Source organism: Larimichthys crocea, chromosome X, assembly GCF_000972845.2.
Source record: "Larimichthys crocea isolate SSNF chromosome X, L_crocea_2.0, whole genome shotgun sequence".
NCBI classification, from domain to species: domain Eukaryota; kingdom Metazoa; phylum Chordata; class Actinopteri; family Sciaenidae; genus Larimichthys; species Larimichthys crocea.
Window position 1 is genome coordinate 34,298,198 of NC_040020.1, and position 23,227 is coordinate 34,321,424.

Genomic DNA, 23,227 nt, shown 5'->3' on the forward strand with positions numbered 1-23,227 from the left:
CGTTTCATCAGTGATCTAATCGGTCAATGGTTATGCTATTGACGCATTTGGATATGATTACTGTCATGAAAACAAGCTGTGAAAGAGTCACTACACTCACAATAGACAACTCTTCATAAACCACCATAATGTCTGGTCTTCCTAAAAGTCCTCCTAAAGCGCAGTATCTTTTATATCACAATACATTAAGTCCTATTTAACTTTGACATCAAACTTTTTTTTTGGTTTGTATTCACACAGAACTTTCTCTTTTCTCTCATTTCTGGTTTTCCTCCTAACTCCAGACTTCTCCTTTGTGCTTGGCATCATCTAGTGTCCTCATAGTGCGAACGAGGGACAGGGTCACTCTTGTTCTATGATATTTGATATGGTGACATAATATCTTGTCATTTTTAAATGTGATCAAATCTCTTCTTACTCATGAATAAAAAGAAAATGGCACGTTTTCACTGGATCACTTCACACGGTTGTTAGAAGTCAGCTGTTGATGTGGGTTTCCAACTTATTAATTATTACTAATAATACATTTCACCAGCTTATTCCTGAACCTCTTATCCTCTTTCCTTATACTTAAATGTTTTCCCCGGTAAAGACACCCTGCAAGTACTTTATCGATACCCCGTATGTACTAAGTATTAACACTATAATTTGTGGACTGTAATGTAAAGTGTTACAAAATAATGCAAAATAAAAACAGTTTGAAAGGAAAGTTTTATTTTCTTCAGTTTCTCTATTGCTGACATCCATGGGTTCTGTACTGCTGGACCATCTTCTCCATGCCCACACAGGTAGGTTCATATTTTGTTGTTTTACACTCTGCTTCTGTGGGCCAGTACTCAATCCAGGTCCTCTCACCGAGTACATACCGATACCTGAGGAGGAGCAGAGCGAAAAAAACACATTGGCTCTTCATGTGACCAGCTATCTGTGACACATTGAGAATATTACAAGAGGAACGTACACACAAGACAGACACAACAAACTTACGTTTGACTCCGATCATCCCTGTAAATATCTTTGGATGCGCCCATGATGAGGTAGGTATGGCCTTGTCTCAGATCTAATGCGTGTCTGCAGTGCTGATAACTGAGGAATGTGCGCAGTTTACCCATAGGACCCACATCATTACTTCCTGTAAGTAAATCACAAGATAAAATAGAAAAACATGCTCAAATGAAAACTTTTGGTTTATTACAAACTGGGTTTTATGTTTGTAGTGGTTTTGTAGCTACCATAATTTCTATCAGTTATAATAACATTGTATTCATTAACCGTTGAGTTTTAGGAGCAGAGCAACATGACGACAAGTCCAACAGGGCAAGAAACATGAGCAGCCAGACAATCAAATATGTTACAAGACCAGTCAGAAAAGATTTGGCAAACTTATTTCAAAGAGAAAACAAAAGCACTTTAGAGCCTCTGTCTGGTTTAACATTGACCCACTGTACTTGCCGTACCTCTACGATCATTAAACTGCTTGTGTTTCTTGCCCCATTAGACCCATTTTTAGCAATGCATCGATGAATACAATGAATAAAGCTGATAAAAGTGGTGGCCATTTTGTTTAAATATATTTATATGCAATTTTTAAACTAATACATATTTCCTCTCCATGTGCTCACCACAGCCTGATATGTTGATGGTCCCAACTGACCAATGCAAGGCTAGCAGATATATATCTTGTGAATATAAGAATCATTGTGTTTTCATTGTCTGTAAAGGAGTCCTCCTCCATGAAGTCCACCATGTTGAACTGCCATTTGACTACAGTCGCCCAATGCAGACAAACAAACACTGACTCTTGATATGGCCTTTTGTTTTTTTTTTATGTGAATCACGTAGCCAGAGTTTTTTTCTACATGCTTGGAAGGAGAGGGTGAGACATGGGAGAGTATTAATTTTGTGGCAGTCTGCAAATTCACTTCTAGGTGCAACTAAATATTACACACTGAACCTTTAATTGCTAAAATGTTTGCTGGAGGCATCAGTCTCCACCTAGCTTCACAGTATGGATAAGAGACACTATGTTGTTGTAAAGAGAGATGCAGGATCACAAAAACAGCACACTGGACAGGAGGTGTGCCGAAAAACAGGTTGACTTTTATTCTCATATTAAACAAAGGAGGTATTTAAACAAAGACACATGAGGTGCTACTCTGCTCAAAGCATAAAAAAAACTAAAAAAAACTACTAAAACCCCATTCTCAACTTATACTGTATATATACTCTGATAGGCCTTCTCTTCAGTTTAAATCAGCCTATCAGAGCAGATCTGTGAAAGGGACAACAGACATGATAAATACATACATACAGACATAAAAAAACAACATAATTTCCTTGATTTGTTTGTCCTAACAAATATATATTAAATTAAAATTAATATAAACAAAAAAATACAGTACATTCAGAACTAATCCATGAAATGTACAACATGAACAATTTAATTTAATTAACTGAAATATTTCCACCCATTCCATCTTCCAATCAAAACAAAACCCACCTCCTTTTAGCCTCCATAAAAGGGTACCTATAGAGGCGTGCTCCCTCTTTACTCCCGTAAGCATAGAGGATTGGAAACAGGTGACTGACAAACCATTGTTTAATTGTAAATGATTAAAAATGTATATAGCAAACAGTGAGGGAGTTAGCACTTCCTCACATATGTATTTTCTAAAGTCAGAAAAACACACACTTAGGCGGACGACACAAAAATTCAATTCACCTGGACCCCTTTTCTACAATAAGGGTTTACACAGGGTTTTTTGTGTTTATTTCTCTTGGTTTAGTTTACTCTGTGTAGTTTGTATTTGTCTGACAAACTTGTAAATAATATATGCTCTCTGTTTTACATGCAGAGTTGAGTTCGGTTTGTGGGAGAGAAAACAAATAACATTATGTCTAGACTGGAAAGCAAACAGTAGTGTAGAGGTATTCTCTATAGTTTTCTATATGATTGCTGACATGTTGTATTGTAAACCAATAAAGAACTTTTGAATTCTCAAGATTATTTCTCTCACTTTTGAGAGAGGCTAAAGTGCTCACAAAATTCATAAAGGGAAAGAAATGTGATATCTCACCTTTTAGGTACTTTAGGGGAAATAAAAGGTTTTGGCAATTCAAGCGGTTCAAAGGAAGTAAATACTCACCTTCTTTGATAACTTCCAGCACCTGCGCTGTGTAAAAGTCAGTGGACAAACTGTCTGTAAACCCTTGCACTCTCACTTTGTACACTGAGGACAGACAAGTCACAGATTGTTAGCTCACTTGATCCCTTACTTACTTACTTACTTAGAGTATTCTCTCAATTTCCTTACACACAAAATCTTTTACCAAAATCTATTTTGATGGTCAGAGTAGTCTCACAGACCATAGCTGTGCGCTCATCATTGCTGATGTTACCCTTCTTTTGCATACTGCAGTTCTCTGGAAGTACACAACAGGCACAAAGTAACAAGATGACTGATGACATGATTAAACGAGCACATGTTCATGCATCTGTATTTAAGTCAGCTTCTTTAGTCTCCTGCTCTGATCTTACAGGATCCTGCAGGTGCTTGATGCCTCTGATACAAAGTCAGTAAATTAAATTAATTGACAAAACAAACAAATTTATATATACACTAGATGGATTAGATCATCACCATCATGCTGTTTACCTTCAGCACATATACATTCATCATTTCTACAGAGTCGCAGTAGCTCTCCACTTCTCCTCTGTGGATGGTAGAACTTCATACACTGTGTTTCTGGAACAAGAAATATATTTGTAATATATTGTGTTAATTGTAGGTTTGTAGCACATTTGAAAATGTACAAATGTAAATGTACATATATTTGGAAAATGTAATAATGCATTCATATCCACCCTGCTATATTCATTGAAATCTGTTAGCAGTAAATAATCAACATGGTGTTTGTGCCTGTCTAGGTGTCTCTGAGACTCACGGTTATTCTGTTGATAGTTGTGTTCATAGACAGACACAGGAGCTGGTTGTAAGACGCCCACTTTCAGTTTCTGATGGACCCTAAATGTGATCTCTTCTGGTCGTGTGTGAGAAACCTGTGGCAAAAGTGAGGTCGACATGAAGAACTGAAGAAGGCAGAGAGAAAAATGGCTGGGAAGAAAGAGTGACGTCTAACCTTGTCCAGGTAGATGATGAGTGAGCCTCTTTCTGAATCAGCAGTGTTCATGTTATACTTTGAAATAGTGCGGGCACGTCCTTTGGCCAACTACACTCAGACAAAGACACACCAAAACTGTGAAATGAGAAAAAGATCACTTTGTGTGTGTGTGCGCGCTTGTGCGTCTGTATGGTTGTTTGTATCTTACTAAGCTCAGGTCGTTTGTGTTCGGAGTGAAGCCAGTTAATAAGCCAATATCCAAGATCGACATGGCTGCATCACGATCCTTGTCCATAAACCTGTACAGATAATAAGTATAATTAGTATAATTAATAATTTAAATGCATTTTTACCCAAAATACAACCACACACACAAAGGGCTCATAGATATGCAAATGTGGAGTTGTGGGCAGCCACACAGAGTGGCCTTGTTCAGTGCCTTGCTCAAAGGAACCTCAGCAGTGCCCAGGAGGTGAACTGGAACCTCTCCAGCTACCAGTCCACCTTCCATACTGGACTTGAACCAGTCGGCCCAAATGATGAATAGATGGAATAGATGGAACAGAGAAGGAATGAGTAGGAAATGGCCGCTATCAAAAAATTTCTATATAACTTTTTAACAAATGAACACAGATGAAAACTTTTTAACAAGAAATGTTATGCCATGTCTGTTGGTATGACTTCTTTATTGTACTTACAAAATGTTTATTCTCAGCTTGTATGTGTTCTCCTCCTCCATTTTCTCTTGAGAAACAAAACATTGGAGGAACATAAAATCATTAAAGGATGGACAGAGAGCAAATAATGATACAAAACAGACAAAAGAAAAATTACCTGGGATGAGCTGCACTGACAAGTTAAACTTCTGACAGTCACTTTCCTTTTCTATGGGTAGAGCGTAATACAGCGATACCATCTGTCACACGGATAAAAGTGTGAATAATATAGTCCACACAAGGTAAAGAAAAGTCTTCAGTCTCATCTGAGATTTTAAAAAAGATACAGCAATAAATAACAGAGCTAAAACTCAGAAAAAAATTAACTTACTGTGAGTGTTGCTTTTCCTTTGCCCGTGGCAATCACTTTCACATCCTTGTTTATATCTTTGACCTGTGAAAATTGAAACATACACACACAGACACAGACACAGACACAGACACACACACACACACACACACACAGGGATCAGCAGAAGAAACAACATGAACAATGACATTAATGAGCCAGAGTGTTTGTGTGAGACAGTGTGTGTCCTCACTTTAGATGTTCTTGTGGCGTGCTGGTTTTCGTTGTTGAAGTTGAACTTGTCCGGCTTTGACCTGCCTGGCAACAATATGTCCACATTTAGATCGTATTCTGGTCCTTTATCGCTGGACCAGTAATCAGCTACAGCCTGGTAAACCATTAAAGTAGCCTGGAGAGAAAAAACGAGTGATGGGGAGCAAAAGGAGAAAATGAAGCAGCGCTAGCAAGAGCCAGCGGAGTATAATAAGTCAATAAAAAAGTTACCTGAGTTGATTCATAACCTCCACTCACTCTTGGCTGTTTGTTGAGCCATCTGACAACAAGTCTGGCATCTTCGAATGCCTTTATTAACACAGATTCTGTAATTATCATGTTTTAAATAGAGAAAACATTTTTTTTATAGCTTTTATATAACAGAAATACAACCATGTATGGTTTAAGCACAATCAAATAAGAACATCATGCCTGCTTTTAACAAATGTTTTTTCATGACTACTATGATGTTTTTTAAGGAAATGATCAGCAGTCATATAAAAGATCCTTTCTAGTCAGGAAAATGCCTATTTTTACCAGCCTCCTACCCTTTATTGTGGTACCATGATAGATGACAATACTGAATGTTTTTTTTATGGCATAACATGCTGGTGACACGCAAATACAGATAACTGCTCACCTCAGCCTTAACCAGAGCCAGAAGAGCATAAGCAGTGGCCTCTAGTGTGTAAACACGTCCCTTAGGTACCTGCCAGTAGGACAACGCTAAGAAAAAACACAGAGGAATTTGTTAGTGACAAGCCAAGATATGTACTGTGGTGGAAATTAACTATGCAATGCCAAGATGGTTGTCATTAATTGTTTTATCTTAATGCCACTATCTTTCTATACTCAGTTCCTGTATGAGTTTTTGGATGTTGTTGTATGAAGAAACCTGGGGAAGCAAATCTGTAAAGGATCTCCCGATTCAGTTTGTTTTCATTGGCCAGAGCGTATGATGTCACGGCAACAGCATATGGGTTGGTGAGGCTGGGCAGACGCTTCTCCAGGTAGGCCACTGCTTTGTTTATACTGGATGATAGACTCTGAGAGGAAGCCAAAGAAGGGATGGAGAAAGGAGAATAAGTACAGAGTACAATGAGAGTACAGTTATATTGTTTACTGAAGCTGCTGCTCCCAATATGTACTGGCAGAGAGACAGGGTACAAAATGGACAGATCACCAGTCTATTACAGCATATTTTATTGATTAGTATATTCACTCATATTCACACTGATCAAAATATAGAGTGACCAATTCTGGGAAGCCCCGATTCTGACAGTGGTAGTGCTAAAATCTTGCTTCCAACTTGAAAGAACAGATTATCACTATCCTCAGAAAAAAATAATTTAATCTATGAATTGAACAGCTCGAAAGTAAATGTGTGTGCTTGTTGTATTACTCTAACTTTAAATAATTTAATGTCATTATATTATTTGTCTGTTCCTTTGTCTCCTGTGCCATATAAGCCATACTGAACTTCATTAGTTACAATTACTGTTGCGATACAGGGTGAGTAATCGAAGTAATATATGAGGCGTGGGAAAATGAAAGACACATTTTCATACAGGTGAGGAACTCACACTAACAGTGGCAGCACACAGTGGGCGTGACTCCTGCATGGCAATGAGACAGAAGGCCGTCATGGAGGCATCTGAATCTGTGCCCAGCACGTCACCCTACACATGCACACACAAACATGTCACGATTTGTCACTGCCAGTCATGTAATTGTTTTTGATACAGTCAAGATGAAGATTTGATGTGAATGAAATGAATGCACGCACAATCATATCTTCGTGGTACACCTTTCCAACTTCTCTAAATGTGCCGGCAGGTTCCTGTGCGTTAAGAATCAGAAACCTGACAGCGTCACAGATAACATTGGTTGCCACTGCCACCAGATTGTTGGCCATGGCAAATACCTTGGCTACATAGGCTGTCAACCTTATAGAGGAGAGGAGAGGGTTTCATTTATTTGCACATGAAGAACATCCCTTTAAGCATTTACGAATGCGTTCATGCATGTTTAGATGCCTCACCAGGTGCTACTTTGTTGATCAGGATACACAGCAAAAGACCCATCACTTTTACGGTAGTTCAGCTCATTCAGGTAACCTAGACACAAACAAAACACACAACCTATTTACTGACTGCCATCCAACAAGTGAGTAAGTCTTTTAGGGACTTTATTAGCACTTTATTAGATGTTGAGTCGACAAAAATGTCATTTTTGATACCACTTTTCCAAAAGTAAGTAATATGTTCCACATAATAACTTAACAACAACAACAAAAAAGGTAACAATTCTAGTATTTGTGCTAACATCTGTGTGAACCCACCAGTTGTGATGTGTTGGAGGGCTTCATTACGTCTGTCAGTGTTCACAGGTTCCCACTGGTTGGTTTTGTCCAAATACATGGTTGCAACGACAGTTCGAGTCATGTGGATCATGTTCTCTTCTCCACAGCCTGAAGGCTTCTGGATCAGAATATACACTGATTTCCCATCAATGTCATTCCTCAGCATATTTTCTTGCTGTCTTCCTAAAAAAACATTTCCGCACCAAGTGACGTAATTTGCCACAAAGACCAAAGAAGAACAACGGGCACTTTACCACATAACATGCCTCACCTGTCACAGAGATCTGTGTGCTCGTAGGCGTGTTTGGAGCAAAATTTGTCGTAGGAATTCCACTGTTGATAATTTCTACTTGTTGACTATCTAAAGTTCAGAAAGATTTTGCAGATATTAGGATAAATGTGCAAATAATAAAACAAATATGGTAACCTTTACATATTACATATTAATTAAATACATACAAATGACAAAAACACAAAAAAAATCTTTCCATATGTATGTTTTGTTTACGCAACACAAAAATAGTTTGTGCAGTGCAATAAACAAATAAAATCAAGGCTGCAGGTTCTGTACACTACTACGTATGACAGTAGTTGGTGGCAATCAATCAGTTGGAGCTATGTTTTTATCCTCCAGATGAAGCATAGATGGTGTTTATCACTAAAACATTATAAGGTTTTGGGTGTAGTTTGTGTGTTTGTGTGATTAATGTCCCTCATGACTTGATGCCTAATAATTATAGCAGAAACTCTCAAATAAAACTTCTAACTTTAGCTCCCTGACATTTGTGGAGATGGTTACCAGGTTGGCTAGAGTAGAAAAGAACAATACTGAGGCTGACATGCTACCTTTGTAAATGTATGCACCCTATGAAATAAAAGCATCATTCTCAGTTTGGAAAGAATGAATGATTATTGCAACCTATAAGTCTTTCAATATAAATATTATATTTACACAGTCATAAGGGTGCTATGGGACATCAGAAAGGACCTACTTCATTTTCAATTATTAGAATATTACTACAGATAAGATCACAGGGGATCATTATCTGACTCAAAATTACTTTTTGCAGCTAATATTTGTCTGTATTGGAAGAATGAAATACAGAAAACAAAACCAAAATAAAAATAACATGATGGGTTATTTGACTGATTACAAACTGTAATTAACTCCACAGACAGCCAGAGTTGTGTAACCAGAACTGTATACACATTTGCTGTCCACACAGCTATCCGCCTGGCTGACTAATGGAGCCTCTTTGTCCCGCTTCAATTCTACTCAGCAATTACTAAGTAATTAAAACTTTACAGTTTTTGATAATACTACTATGTAATTAATGGCCAGTAAATTAAAGTGTTACAAAAGATATGATTGTGTTTTTTTTCCAGCTGTAGCTGTAGCACCTTACATAAACTCACCTACGCCTTTTTTTTCAGGATCCAGAATTACAATCTGAGGAGATTTAACGAGTACACCTTGAGGCTGGAAAAGACAACACTTTTAGTGTAAACTACACAAAGTGCGCTACAAATTCAGCATAAAAAGATAAGGAAGAAGAAAACTAGCTAACTTCTAGGTTTTGGTGACAAACACAATGTAACGTTTTTGTTTATAAGAAAGTTGCTCCTCTTCCTTCTTTCTAGTTTTATCCTCATGCTTCTCTCTGCTGAAGCCTCCCTCTTCAGGCTATCGGTGCCTCGTCCTGTTGGATCTGGATCATCATCATTTCAAAAGAGTTGAGATTCTCTTCTTCTCTTCTCTCTTCCTAGTTTGCATGTCTCTCCTGTTACTGTAGTATGAATGCTGTGCTGTCTCTTTGATTGTGTGGTCTGCCCTATTCCAGGTCTTCATGTTTGAGAGGAAGTTGTGGGGTTCAGGTTCTACCTATTTGGTGGCACTTGAAGTTGCAAAACATTCTCCTGGATCCATTCACTTGTATACTGTATTAAAGACTACATAAATTTTTTGTCACCAAAATCTAATTTCTATATATGGTAATTTTTTGCTGATACTACATGGCCTGCCAGCCCAAACTCAGTAATACCGAAGCAAGGGTATAAGAACAGAGTTGAATGTTGTGAAGCCCCCTGGGGCTAATTGTAATTTTCAGCGATATATAATAAATCTGTCTTGACATGAGTAGAAATCTCTACAATGCACCTTTAAGCTACTGGTCTTGATGCAGTTCACAGAGTGTATTTGAGTGTGTGAGATCAAGATTTTATTTTAGCCTTATTAATTGTTAAAAGATTATGTGAGCGGGATAAAATTACAAGAGGACTCTGATCAAATCTTTGAGACCATATGCAGCATGTTTCTCTTACCACCACCCGCAGCATCTTCATGACTCCATCGGTGGCCAATGAGTCGCCTTTAATGGCTGCTTTGACCTCAATGCGGTATTGTCCTTCCCTTGTGGGTATAATGACAAAGGGCACAGATTGTGTAGTTTTTGCCCCAACTTTAACCTGCTGCTGATATTTCCCATGCTTAGAAGCTGCAGAACACACATGTATCTCCTCAATCAGATCCACAAGAACCTTAAAAACAAGATGAAGAAAACACTATAAAAACAGTTTGTAGTTAGTAGTACTTGAATAAGTATTGTTTCTTGCATTATTTGCATTTTATGAATAGCCTCCTGTTGTATGAATGGAAGTTTAGTATACTCTAATATACTGTATACTAAAATTTCTTAATACAAATGTGGTGCTGTTGGCTTACTTGAATGACCAAGACTTACAGTGGCAGGATCAGGGCTGTAGTTGTAAAGGATTGCTTTAACTTCTAGCTGCTCTCCACGGACAGCAGCATAAGGAAGCCTTAGCTCAATGAAAAAGTCCTTCTTGACAATGACCTCTAATGGTTTGGCCACACAGATACCTTAAAGAAAACAGGACAAAAACAAACTAGGCATAAAACGCAATATAGGAAAAATGGGTAGCTCATTGAGAGACAGACCAAAGAAAATAGAAACAGTGCAACATAGCGTGGGTTCAGATTTTAGTCAAAGAGTTGTCACCGTGAGTTCTCGACAGACTAATGCCAGTAAACTGCCAGGTTGTGATTGAGTCTTGCAAAGGAATATTTTTTAAAACAGATGTGGGGTCACTGAAACAAAGAAAAATGGTTATCAGTAAGACAAGTTATCAGCATATTTTCTTTGGTGTGCAAAGTTTCTGACTCACCAGTTTGGCGTATGTTGAGGGCAAGCAGGCAATCTGATCTCTGACCACAGCCAACTTTCAGGGAACTTGGTGCGAGAAACTATTTCATTGGTGTCCATGTAACTGTCATCCGTCTCACCTAAAGTCATTGGAATAGTTGGCATTGTTATTGTTTTCTAACTACCAGTATGATCATGGATAGTAACCACACAGGGCTTCCCTCAGTCTCTTGTCCCTGTTTCTTACTGCGAGCTAGTTGGAGACTATCCTGCTTCCTCTCATCTCGCTGGTTTTCCATCTCTTTGCAGCAGTGCAGGAAAGCCTCGATGCAGTCTGGGCTGTCCGTAATGTACTCGCTACGTCTCTCACAGGTGTATGAAATAGGGATGATCCTTATGCCATCCAAACAACAGTCACGCTGCAGTTGATCTTCATATTGACTTGCTGCAGGATTGTAAAGGAGAGCGAGAATAAAGAGGGTATAAGGTTGAGGCAGTGTTGCCAGTGTTGGACTGAAGAAAGTGGGCTCAGTAAGATGATTATTATTTTTTATTTACTTAATCATTGGCCATTAGTATAGCCCTTTTTTAAATCTTCATTTAGAATAGTGTGATTTATATATTTTAAATCAATAATTAGACCAAAATATTGAGCTCTCCAGTAAGTAGCCAGGATAGGGTACAAGGAGCAGGTCAGTGCTGTGAAATGAATAATTTTAAGCTGATTCAAAACCATCCTGTCTAGATTTATTTTGCATCCCATCCCAATTTACTAAATATGTGGTTACAGTGTAGTTTAGAGCTGTGGTTCTTACCTAAGCTGGAGGTGACTTTAGCAGTGGATCGTTTCCTCCTACTTGGGGCTGGACATCTCAATTCTGAAAACACAGCAAAGGTTAGATCTTTAACAGAACCCAAACAGGGCTTGATTTTGTATTGATTTTACGTGATTGGTATAATTAATTTTAGACTGAAATGAATCTAAAATTGCCCTTTTGATTTACTGGCAACATTGTTATTAGGCTGACAGGTAGATATTTTTATGGGCCATGTTTTAAAGTATTGTCTCAGATACACAGTTTATGTTGGGGGTGTTATTGGCAGGCTGCTGGTTGGTCTGTTTTGTTTTCCCAGGTTCACCAGAGGTGGGATCATCATCAGGAGATGTGCTACACCTGGGCCCGGTGAAGCGCATTTATCTCCACGCTGGCTGCTCTCCCTCTCTCACTCCACTCACGCCGTCTGAGGAGGACGCCACGGCGCGGCTGTGCTCTCCTGTTTTCTTTTCTGTTGACACACACTCACACACATGCATCCATGCACGCCTACACTACTGATTACAGACACTGATCTTTTGCTTAATTTTCTGATGTCATAATAAACATGTCACGGTGGTATTTAAATCTCGTCTCCTCTCCCGTTCTTGGTTGCAGTCCACGAGCCGGACTGTAACACAATACTAAAAATGAATGTTGTGCTGCTCATTAAAGATGAGAAGATGATCAAGATGATCATCTGTTGTCCACTATTCATCAAATACTTTAAACCTGCATTGACTGATATTGCAGCGATATGGGGAAGTCGCTAGCAGTAGTTACCTAACCTGACTGCAAGAGATGATTTGTGATGATCTTGTGTGATCTTGTGATCTTACAAGTCCAACTGCCTCATAATTTAACAGATTTAGCAGACATCAACAACATCAGCAACATCAGCATTTATCTGGGGTTGTGTTTCTGTCCATAAAATAAATTCTACTTTTAGCTGTAATTTGTCACTATTTACAATTAGCCACTATACTGTATTTATCTCTTTGTCATGGTGATGGGCAGATAGGGCAGGTAGTGTGATTGTGGGATTTTAGATTATTATTGAACACAGCTACTTCGACTACTACTACTACTACTACTACTACAGATAACCCTGATGAACAGGGTGAGATTCAACTAAAAGCTTGCAGACGGTAAAACCAAAACAAAACATGAACACATAAGCAACATATACTGTAGATCTTAAATGTATAGTAATGATAGTAATATTAAGAAATTCACAAAGGTCTATGCATCTCCTAAATAGCAATATTTCTTTGGTACAATATTAAGGCTTCAAAAGAGTATATTCAGGGAAGAGTTTGCTTGTTTTACAGGTGGCTGAGGCACTTTAAGTCATGTTTGGCTGCCCAACTTTAGATTTTCTTGCTACAAACAATAGGACGTTTGAAAGCAAAGGGATTAGAGGGAAAAGAATAACTTGAGAGTAAAGTAGCGTCACCTTGTCTTAAGGGGGTCCCGGAAGCAGTATTGGACTCAAACAACAGCCCAGCATCGTAGAACACACTAATACCGTCTTGCCCTCCACCTGGCGTGCAGCCTGTGTCGTACGTCTCTACCATGTCCCACACCTGAACAAAGTGGAAATCATTCACACAGAAATACAAGGCGGAGGGTAATACCACCTATGCTGCATGTTGTTGTTCATTAATCCCGGAGTTTACAATTCAGTCCTTGGGTCTTCCACATGTCTTTAGCAAAACCATGAACCCCAAACTTAGGTCTGTTGCAAATTGTTGTGTGTGCATGTCTGTGAGTGACTGACTGAGAGGCAAAATGTTAAAGTGGTTTGGATGAAAGCATTATACAAAAGCAGTACAATTACCATGTAATTTAAAAGACATATCTGATATGACATTAGAAATCTTTGCGTATGCTGCAGGACAAACTTATTCTAGGCATTCAAATCCACAGTCGAACAAACCTGCAGACACTGAGCGTCTTGAGCGTTGTGACTTTAATGATCTGTACTTTGCATTTTAAATGAAACCCCTTTTTAAATATTTTCAGAAATCAATGTGAAAAATGAAACTACCTTTTTCTGGTTGAGGCGGTACTTGTTGTTGAGAACATAGACGCCTTTGTCAACTGCCACCAGTCCCACAGTGGCTCCTGGATCTCCAGTGACCTTCAGAGGAAACATCTTGCGAGGTTCATAGGATGAAGAAGCTCTTGCAGATTCCAGTTTCAACTAAAAGAGGAGAGGAGATATACATGTATTTCTCAAAAATACAAATAATTTTATTTCTTCTTATCAGGGTGTATTGTTTGCCCACATCAGTGCTGTGTGTCTCACCGAGCCCATGCAGGAGTCCTTTGCATCCACCCAAACAGAGTCTGCTACCACTTCGTTATCATTTGTATGGAAATAGGCTACGATGCGGAACGATGGCAGTATGTGTTTAGTAATGGTGACCATTTTGGATAATAGTACTTGACTTTTTACCCTGCAACTGCCATATTTCACAAGCTGACCTTTGCTTAGGATCTGGGAATAAAGATTTAAAGATGAGTATTTATCCGGCATGCATACGTACTGTACCACACAGGTTGTAGAAAGCAACTCAAATACTCAAGCATGTGCACACATACACAGGTGTAAAACATCTCTTACCAGGTATGTGATGTTTTTTTCTGTGCTTTCCTGCCTGTTGAGGATGAGATTGATTTTCATGTTGTCTCCTAATGCCACTTCAGCTGTATCCACACCTGCAATAACAAGATTCCAATTAGCATACATCAAAGAAGTGTGAAACGTTGAAAAAAAATCTTACATTGTAGTTTGAAAGCACTCCCGCTGCCACTATGACATTTTTTCAGTACGTACCTATGTGGATGTAACTGTTGCTGTTCGTGTTATATGGGAGAGCTGTCATGTTGGCTGATGCTTGCCTTTGATGTATAATACCAGGAATGGCAGTCTTTGCCTACAGTTAAACAATTATGTTAGCATACACACGCAGTTACATGAAATGATGTACAAGGTAAGTTACAATCCATAGCCTAGCAAGTAATTAGAAAAGGGATCCATTTAACTGGGTCCACACAGGCTCCCACCAGATACACAGCCGCCACAAACCACAGGGTACCTGTCCCATAACCCCTGTTCTCTGATAACATGATTGAGGTGTATCGCTTTGGGGAATGCCAGTACCGTCAAATGCCATTGTGAAAACAGGGCCAACTAGGGGTTTTTAGCTTTTACTAGTGTAATTGTTCCCTTTCCAGTGGGAGCCCAATGATGGCCTTACCACTGTTTGTCTTAGCCCATGTCACAAACAACTGATCAGACCAGGCTCTTATTCTCTTAATGAATGTATGTAAACCTCTCATTGCTAATTCTGATTTTGTATCAATGACAACCATCTGAAAGGTTTTGCAGCTACCTCCAATTGCCATGATAGCAGTGAATGTGTGGCAAGTAGGGACAGGGGGTTTCAGGGGGGAACATATTTCTTTCAATATGTTCCATGTCTAAATGCCCAGACCCTGAACATGAAATGTCCTGGTAAAAATTAAATGTGAATAAATAGATTTGAGCAATTCTCAACACTTACTGTGACTATCATTGGTTCAGGATTTTTCTGTGTATTGATAGAAAGCCTTGCCATGCCATTGGTTGAAGTGGTGCCCCACACCTCACCCGGATCCACCACTACATCTACATTTTGTCCTGGAGTGCCATCAGGGTTCACAACTTCAATCTGCTATTCAAGAAACAAATAGCTAAACAGCCACAAAAATGTCCAACTACCAGAAAGAAAATTCTAAAATAAAAAAGGGCATTGATGACTTGAAAAAAGATACATAAATAAAATGATCTGCTACTTTGAAGAAAGGTCTGTTATTTGTTTTAAAAATATATGATATTTTCAGTTTGTAGTCCACTGTGATTGGTGAATATCATATGTGAAAATGTATGTATTTTAAGAAATTTAAACTTTGTTTAATTTTGAAAATATTTAAGTGTACACTTTACCGCAACATCAAAGGACATTCCTGGTTTGAAATATTTGGGTGTTCTCTTGAAGTGGATGGTGTATGGTGATGTGACAATCTGGATATTTCTCAACTCTGCTTCCACCATGTCACTACCTATGCAAAGATATATGCACATGCACACAAACTAATTATTAAGTACTTGCATTTTTACTATTGCAAAAGAAAATAAACAGTTAAATACACAAAAACAAAAATTCCACAGGTTTTGAACTTTATCTTTATGTATTTGCCTTCTTATTTTAACTATTAGCGCCGTTTTTTGTGAATGGGTACACTTCTACCAATCAGATCAACAAACAAATACACAAACATACAGTCTTGCTTTCTTACCGCTCTCCGTCAACACACCAACAGCTACAAATATGGAACTCCCCACAAGGTCGAAGATGTTTTGGAAGGTCTGTATTATGTCTGCTTTCTTCAGTTTGACCGTTCCCTCACCTCTCTCGATCTAATGTGACATTATAGAAATGCATTACTTAATGTACTTTTAGTTTTCGGTCAAGTTGTAAGTTGTGAGTTTTGTGCTTTGCATGAGCTTTAATGCATGAATGCAATAGAAAAATAACAGAGAAAAAAAACACATCAAAGGTGAAATCACTAATCAGCTAGCAGATGAACAAAATGATGAAGGAGATGTGTCAGTATGTACTAACCTGCACTCTCTGAAGAGAGCTAGGGAGGCTCTTTTTTTGACCCTCATGCATAACCCCAAATACCCCATAGGCTGTCCCTTCTACCTCCTCACCAAACAGATATCTAAAACCACAAATTGATGGTTTGTTTATTTCACAATGAGCTAAAACAGAGGTTACATAATGGTTATCAGTAAAATGTAACCACAAGAAATAAACCCTGACATCCTTTGATGTCCATCTACCATTAATACATGATCTACAAAACAAATATCTTCACATACGTAGCTTTGATATTGACGGTAAGCTCTTCACTGTCCACGTAGAAGAAGGGGTTCTCAAGCGTCAGTTTCACCTCAAAACTGGGCAGCACTGAAGAATGAAATGCACTAACTTTAGTCTGCAAAGTCAGGCAGAAAATAAGTACAAATGAACTCTGTTTAAAATAACACATTAAGTGGTTAATGAGTAAAGAGGACCTCTGCTGTGACTTACCGTATTCTTTGACCTCGAACTGTGCAGAGTAGCTCAACTGTGGTTTGTTGTGGAACCTCGCCACCACTTTCCACAGTCCGATACTACACACACATACACACACAAAGTTCTCCTCTAAACCTATGATACTAATATTAATAGATTCAAAATGTAATGTCTAAACCAAGCTGTGAAGTTAACATTGCACCTGCTACTGTAAATATCACTATATTAGCATTGTCACTCTGAGCATGTAGCTTATAACAAACCTGTGCTTTCAGTACAATGTCACAGAATTGCTAGCATGGCTGGAGACCATTACAAAAAGGGAAATTCAATTCTTCAAAAAGTGTATCAAAATTTAATAATATAATATAAAAATATAAAATACTTACCTGACAACTTCACTGAGTTTGTAATCTCCAGAGAGCATTCCTGATTTCAGAGAGACTAGATCAAGTGGTAAAATGATACCTTCTGGGGTCTAAAATAAGGTACAATTCAACAACAGTTATTTGACTTAACGGTCTCTACAGGGTCAGATAACAATGAACATGGTACAAGTGTGCTGACCTAAAATGAAGCTCCATGAGTTGTAACTTGAACCACTTAGGGGAAAATAAATGTTCTTGTTTGTAGACAAACAACCAATTGGCAAATACCTCATGTTGTAGATGCATTTAGTGCGACATAGAGTAGTAGATTCTCCAAAATTTCATTCATTGATTGATGCTTAAAATACACCAAAGATCAGTTAAACCACTAAAATGGTTCACTAGTTTTTCTCAGTGACTCCTGTTCATCCAACATCCAACTAGTTCAAAACAACAACCTAGAATCAAACTCACAGCAATACAGGAAAGTTCATTAATTACAAAACATCATGAAATGGATTCACTCAAATGTTTCCCAAGATCCATCACACCAATTTGGAACATCCCATATTTTGTATTCAATCTTTCAATTTTAATTAATGCAAAATCAAAGGAAGACAACACTCTGAAAATTTGATCTTACTCAACAACTTAGTATCTACAACTCAATAACACATTCACAAAAAACTTATATCATACATAATTATCAAAGTTATACAGACGTATTACATCAGCCAAAGACTGTTCGTATCACAGACTGGGAAATGGATTTATTGATTGATACTGATGCCACCAGCTGGAAACAAATTTAGCAGTAATATATTTGTGTGTTTTATATATGTGCCATACGGCAACACAGATGACCATGTTGGTCTATTTGTCATTCATTAGGTCCACCACTTTGTTCCAAATTGAAAAATCGCAACAGTTTTTGAACAGATTGCACAGGCGGACCCTGATTTTGGCCATCACCTGATTTTTCCTCTAGCACCATTGTCAGATGGACATTTGTGGTATGAAGAATATATCTACTCTAATAGATTTTCATGAAATTTTCCCATCCTTCATTTCAGGTCAAAATATCATTTGTCCAGTTGTTGGTGTATGACCAGATATTTAGAAAACATTGATCTTAGGCCTATTTTGTGACTCTTATGTTATGATTTTGGTAATTTAGAGGCATGGGGGAGACAAAGGTGGAAATATGGAAATTAAACGTATGTGCTTATCAAAGATAAAATACAATACCACAATCTCAATGGCAATTGAAGCATCAGATCGGGTTTCATTATCCCTCTCCACAGGCACCATGCTGGGTGTCACTGCAAACATCCTGTAATGAACTGATAGAAAGACATTACTTTTCCTGTTATGAATTATATGAGTGCATCTATAGTGCATCAGTAAGTAATTATGAATGCATTATAATTTGTAATAACTCACTAGAAATTGAGTATTTATAGAAGGTGTTACCAAAATCCAAAACTACTATCAGGACATAAGTCTTTGACAAATGTAGGTATTGTGTTTAGGCAGTGACCATGGAAATACCTTTGCTGTTGGGAGTGTAGAGGGTCTTGTCAGTCTGTATGTAGATGTACCCGGACTGGAAGGACACTAAGACAAGCTTCTCCAGTTCTGCGTCAGGAAACTTAGCTTGCAGGTACACATACTGGTTTATGTTGGGATCCTTACTGAAGTCACCAGCAGGGATCTGAAGTCAATATAGAGTAGAGACACGAGCAGTGTATGAGGAGCAGAATGGGGTATATTAAGTGCATTTATAAATGATAAATTTAAAAAATCTTCTTGTTTGTAGTCATAATAGAAAGCTCTTTCTTTAGACTAAATTCAGGGTTTAAAATACTAATAACGCTAATATATAAAAATAAATAAAAACAAGTAATATAATATACAGTATATTTCAGTATTCCTCCATTACCTTAATTTGTCCAAAGTCTTGGAAACTTTTTGCACGGGTGAGGGTCACAGATGTAGATGCCAGTCTTTTGGATTTGGTTGGATAGGTAATTGCAATGATTTCAACCCTGATGTCATTATCATCAGTGCAGTCTTGACACTCCACAAAGATGTTTTCTGGTGTTCCTACCCGCAACACATTGGGGGCAGCCATCAACTTCCTGTAGAAAAGACAAAGATTAAGAATATAGTCACTGTACTGTAAGAACTGCATGCTGTTTAGGATGTACTGACAAACTGAGGAATACTGACCAATATATTTGCTTATTTTATATTATTTTAATTTTCTCAACAGTTGTTGGGGTGTGTTAAAGGGTTTGGTTCACCCATTTTGCAAAACAGCATATTTGCTCAGATCTTCTCCTCCAGCATGGACTTCATACATAATGAGTGATCTATTAATTGTCTTGACAAAGATCCAATCATCATCAAACATTTCATCATTATTCTGCACTCTGGACTGTTTGCTGTGTCTGTTGTTATGCACCTGTGCAAATTCAAAACTAAATTTCTTAACTGCTTTGTTACAATCTGAAAACATCAAAACTTTACAGACGTAAGTTCATCAACTAGAAGGACACCTAGCACACACCTCTATGTTTTGTTTCTTCAGTGAAGTTTAAAGTGGTGATTAGGTTTTTTTTGTATGCTCATTCACAGCACAACATTTACTAAATGAGAGGTTTGTACATTTGCAACAAATCCAGTTCACTTTCCTATGGAGACTGGTGTTACAAGTGGCTTATCTTGTAGTGTTATTACCAGTATCCACCAAAACTCATGTTACAATTTCAACAAAAAGTTGGTTCTTATGTGGGTTGGGTCATGGACCACATCACAGACACTTAATTTTCTATTGGGTTGTACAAATAAACAAGACAGCATTAAATATAAACTACCAAACACTTACATTTAGTCATTTAGTGGATACTTTTATCCAAAGCAACTTACCCCAAACACTCCCATGTAGCTACAGCATTTCGTCAACTTCATATCTAATATTTGTGCTTACTGTAAAATACACACAATTCGTTTAGCGTGGAGCATGAAGCATGTACGCATTTTCCTCCTTCTGTCTCTGACTCTTTGAGTATACATTAAAAAAAGACTTACAATGGAGATCCATCAGCAAATGAAGCCAGAACGAAAAAGACCAGAAAGTCCAACAGCCAGAGCTGAGTCCTGCACATCCTGCTGCCTGATCCCATATCTGCCATTATTGGAGAGTCCTGCTCTGAAGCACTCTCCTTTCAGACACTTACCTCCCTCCTCCTGCACCTTTACTTCTCCCAACTATTGCCTCATCCAGTTAAAGTCAAGCAAACTGAACAGCTGAGATCAACTTTACAGTAGGCTCTGTAACAAAAACACAATTTTGTCAGTCAAAATGTATTTAGCTGTTCAGTGTGACAGAAGATCAATTGCCATGAGTTTCAGTAATTATTTTGACCTCATTAACATAGTAATTATGAATTCATCAAAATATGTCCAAATATGATGTACAAAAATAACATCTAGAATGAGTAGGAAGCAAATGGTTAGCAAAGGGAATGTTTTGACAGAAGTGAGTTTAGGAAGAGCACTGAGCAGATTTAGAGAAATAGTCAAAGATGGTGAGGATGGTTATGATGGTGGAAGTTCAGTGATAAAGTCCAATGCAATGTGGGACCATGGACAACTGGGCACAGGTCAAAGCAACCCCATAGCAGTGCTATAAGACGCTTTTCCTTGAGTAAGGCCATGGTTCACATCATTACAGGATGGGAGATGAACCATGGATGGACCCAATGCACAACCCAAGGAGTTAGGAACAAACAAACAAACAGTTAGCAGGACCATTACCAGGATCTGGGGTAGACTAGGAGGTAGAGGAGAGCTAGGGAGAAGGTCCCTATTAATCATAGGGTCTGTGAGGGGTGTGTGGATAATGCATGATATTATACCTCAGCCAAATCATGGTATTCAGCAGTAATGGTGGATAAATCTGGGGGTCTTTCTGATCACATGGAACACCGCGGCCCTCTGGTAGAGACAAAGGAGACTGCAGACAAGACGACTCAATTTAACTTTCCAAAGACTAATCAGTATGGGAATTGCATAGAGCCAACCAAGGAACTGGGCTTGCAATGGAGAAAGACTCCTCTTGAGAAGGATGTGTGCAGTTTAGTTGCAAGGGTTCCTTTCCAGGAGTGAGAAGGAATCAATTTATACGGTTAGGTCCAAAAACTTTTGTCCGGATACAATTATATAATCAATATAGGCTTAAAATGTAGACTCTCAGCTGTAATTTGAGAGTATTCACATCCAAGTTGGAGCAAGGGTTTAGGAATTACAGCTCTTTAATTTCAAGGGACCAAAAGTAATTGGACAATTGACTGCATGGCTGCATGGGCTCTTCCCTCGTTAATCTGTCATCAATTAAGCAGTTAAAAGGTCTAGAGTTGATTCCAGGTGTGGTGTTTGCATTTGGAAGCTGTTGCTGTGAACACACAACATGCGGTCAAAGGAGCTCTCAATGGAGGTGAAACAGACCATCTTGAGGCTGAAAAAAAAAAGAAATCCATCAGAGAGATAGCAGAAATGTTAGGAGTAGCCAAATCAACAGTTTGGTACATTCTGAGAAAAAAGGAGTGCACTGGTGAGCTTGGGAACTCAAAAAGGCCTAGACGTCCACGGAAGACAACAGTGGTGGATGATCGCAGAATCCTATCCATGGTGAAGAAAAACCCCTTCACAACATCCACTCAAGTGAAGAACATTCTTCAGGAAGTAGGTGTATCAGTATCTAAGTCTACCACAAAGAGAAGACTTCATGAGAGTAAATACAAAGGATTCACCACAAGGTGCAAACCATTAATCAGCCTCAAAAATAGAAAGGCCAGAATTGACTTTGCCAAAAAAACCCTGAAGATGCCAGCCCAGTTCTGGAACAGCTTTCTTTGGACAGATGAGACTAAGATCAACCTGTACCAGAATGATGGGAAGAAGAAAGTTTGGAAAAGAATTGGAACAGCTCATGATCCAAAGTACACCACATCTTCTGTAAAACATGATGGAGGCAGTGTGATGGCATGGGGATGCATGGCTTCCAATGGCACTGGATCACTTGTGTTTATTGATGATGTGACAAAAGACAGAAGCAGCCGGATGAATTCTGAAGTGTACAGGGATATACTTTCTGCTCAGATTCAGCCAAATGCAGCAAAATTGATTGGACGGCGCTTCACAGTACAGATGGACAATGACCCAAAACACACTGCAAAAGCAACCCAGGAGTTTTTTTAAAGCAAAGAAGTGGAATATTCTGCAATTCTGCCAGGTCAATTTACCAGATCTCAACCCAATCGAGCATGCATTTCACTTGCTTAAGACAAAACTTAAGGCAGAAAGACTCACAAACAAGCAACAACTGAAGACAGCTGCAGTAAAGGCCTGGCAAAGTATCACAAAGGAGGAAACCCAGCGTTTGATGATGTCCATGGGTTCCAGACTTCAGGCAGTCATTGCCTGCAAAGGATTCTCAACAAAATATAGAAAAGTAACATTTTACTTAGGGTTATGTTTATATGTCCAATTACTTTTGAGCCCCTGGAATGAGGACCGTTTGTATATAAATAGCTACAATTCCTACATGTTTAATCATATATTTTTGTTCAACCCCTTGAATTAAACCTTAAAGTCTGCACTTCAATTCCATGGTGGTTGTTTCATTGCAATGTGGTGGCATGCAGAGCCCAAATCATGAAGACTGTGTCACTGTCCAAATATTTCTGGGCCTAATTGTATGTCTGCTAATTTAATAATCTCCAGGAATAGTGCTGCAGAATGGTGTCTTGACAGTGTGTAGGCATCGCATCAATGTTCCGAACATTGAAGTTTATACCTATGGCTTGTGGACATAATACAAGGCTAGTATGGGTTCTTCTTTCAACAGCTGTTTGACCGCTGTGAAAACCTGATCCTGTACTGCCACACCTATACTTTGTCACTGAGTAGATTGAGTGGG

General features: G+C 38.5%; 1 protein-coding gene across 5 annotated transcripts; it reads right to left on the reverse strand.

Annotated features, from left to right (window-relative positions):
• Positions 1–692: 692 nt before the first annotated feature.
• On the reverse strand, positions 693–20,468 carry LOC104925398 (complement C3-like). Of its 5 annotated transcripts, none has more exons than XM_010739009.3 (43): positions 20,335–20,466; positions 19,184–19,382; positions 18,793–18,955; positions 18,490–18,584; positions 17,263–17,351; positions 16,889–16,971; positions 16,678–16,765; positions 16,415–16,517; positions 16,089–16,209; positions 15,736–15,851; positions 15,314–15,460; positions 14,584–14,683; positions 14,371–14,465; positions 14,053–14,244; positions 13,792–13,947; positions 13,198–13,327; positions 11,742–11,804; positions 11,174–11,371; positions 10,949–11,066; positions 10,783–10,871; positions 10,504–10,643; positions 10,085–10,300; positions 9,179–9,242; positions 8,034–8,123; positions 7,742–7,945; positions 7,442–7,517; positions 7,187–7,346; positions 6,984–7,079; positions 6,296–6,446; positions 6,041–6,126; positions 5,632–5,709; positions 5,381–5,536; positions 5,170–5,232; positions 4,957–5,038; positions 4,821–4,866; positions 4,331–4,421; positions 4,141–4,230; positions 3,946–4,060; positions 3,657–3,746; positions 3,331–3,423; positions 3,147–3,230; positions 988–1,132; positions 693–872 (listed from the first exon to the last, which is right to left on the reverse strand). In XM_010739009.3, the coding sequence occupies exons 1-43, from the start codon at positions 20,436–20,438 to the stop codon at positions 731–733; spliced, it is 5,007 nt and encodes a 1,668-aa protein (XP_010737311.3). In that variant the 5' UTR covers positions 20,439–20,466; the 3' UTR covers positions 693–730. The 5 variants fall into 5 exon arrangements, with proteins under 5 accessions (XP_010737311.3, XP_010737312.3, XP_019117290.2 ...); XM_010739010.3 differs by lacking the exon at positions 20,335–20,466 and adding an exon at positions 20,173–20,292; XM_019261745.2 differs by lacking the exon at positions 5,632–5,709.
• Between the last annotated feature and the right edge of the window lie 2,759 nt (positions 20,469–23,227).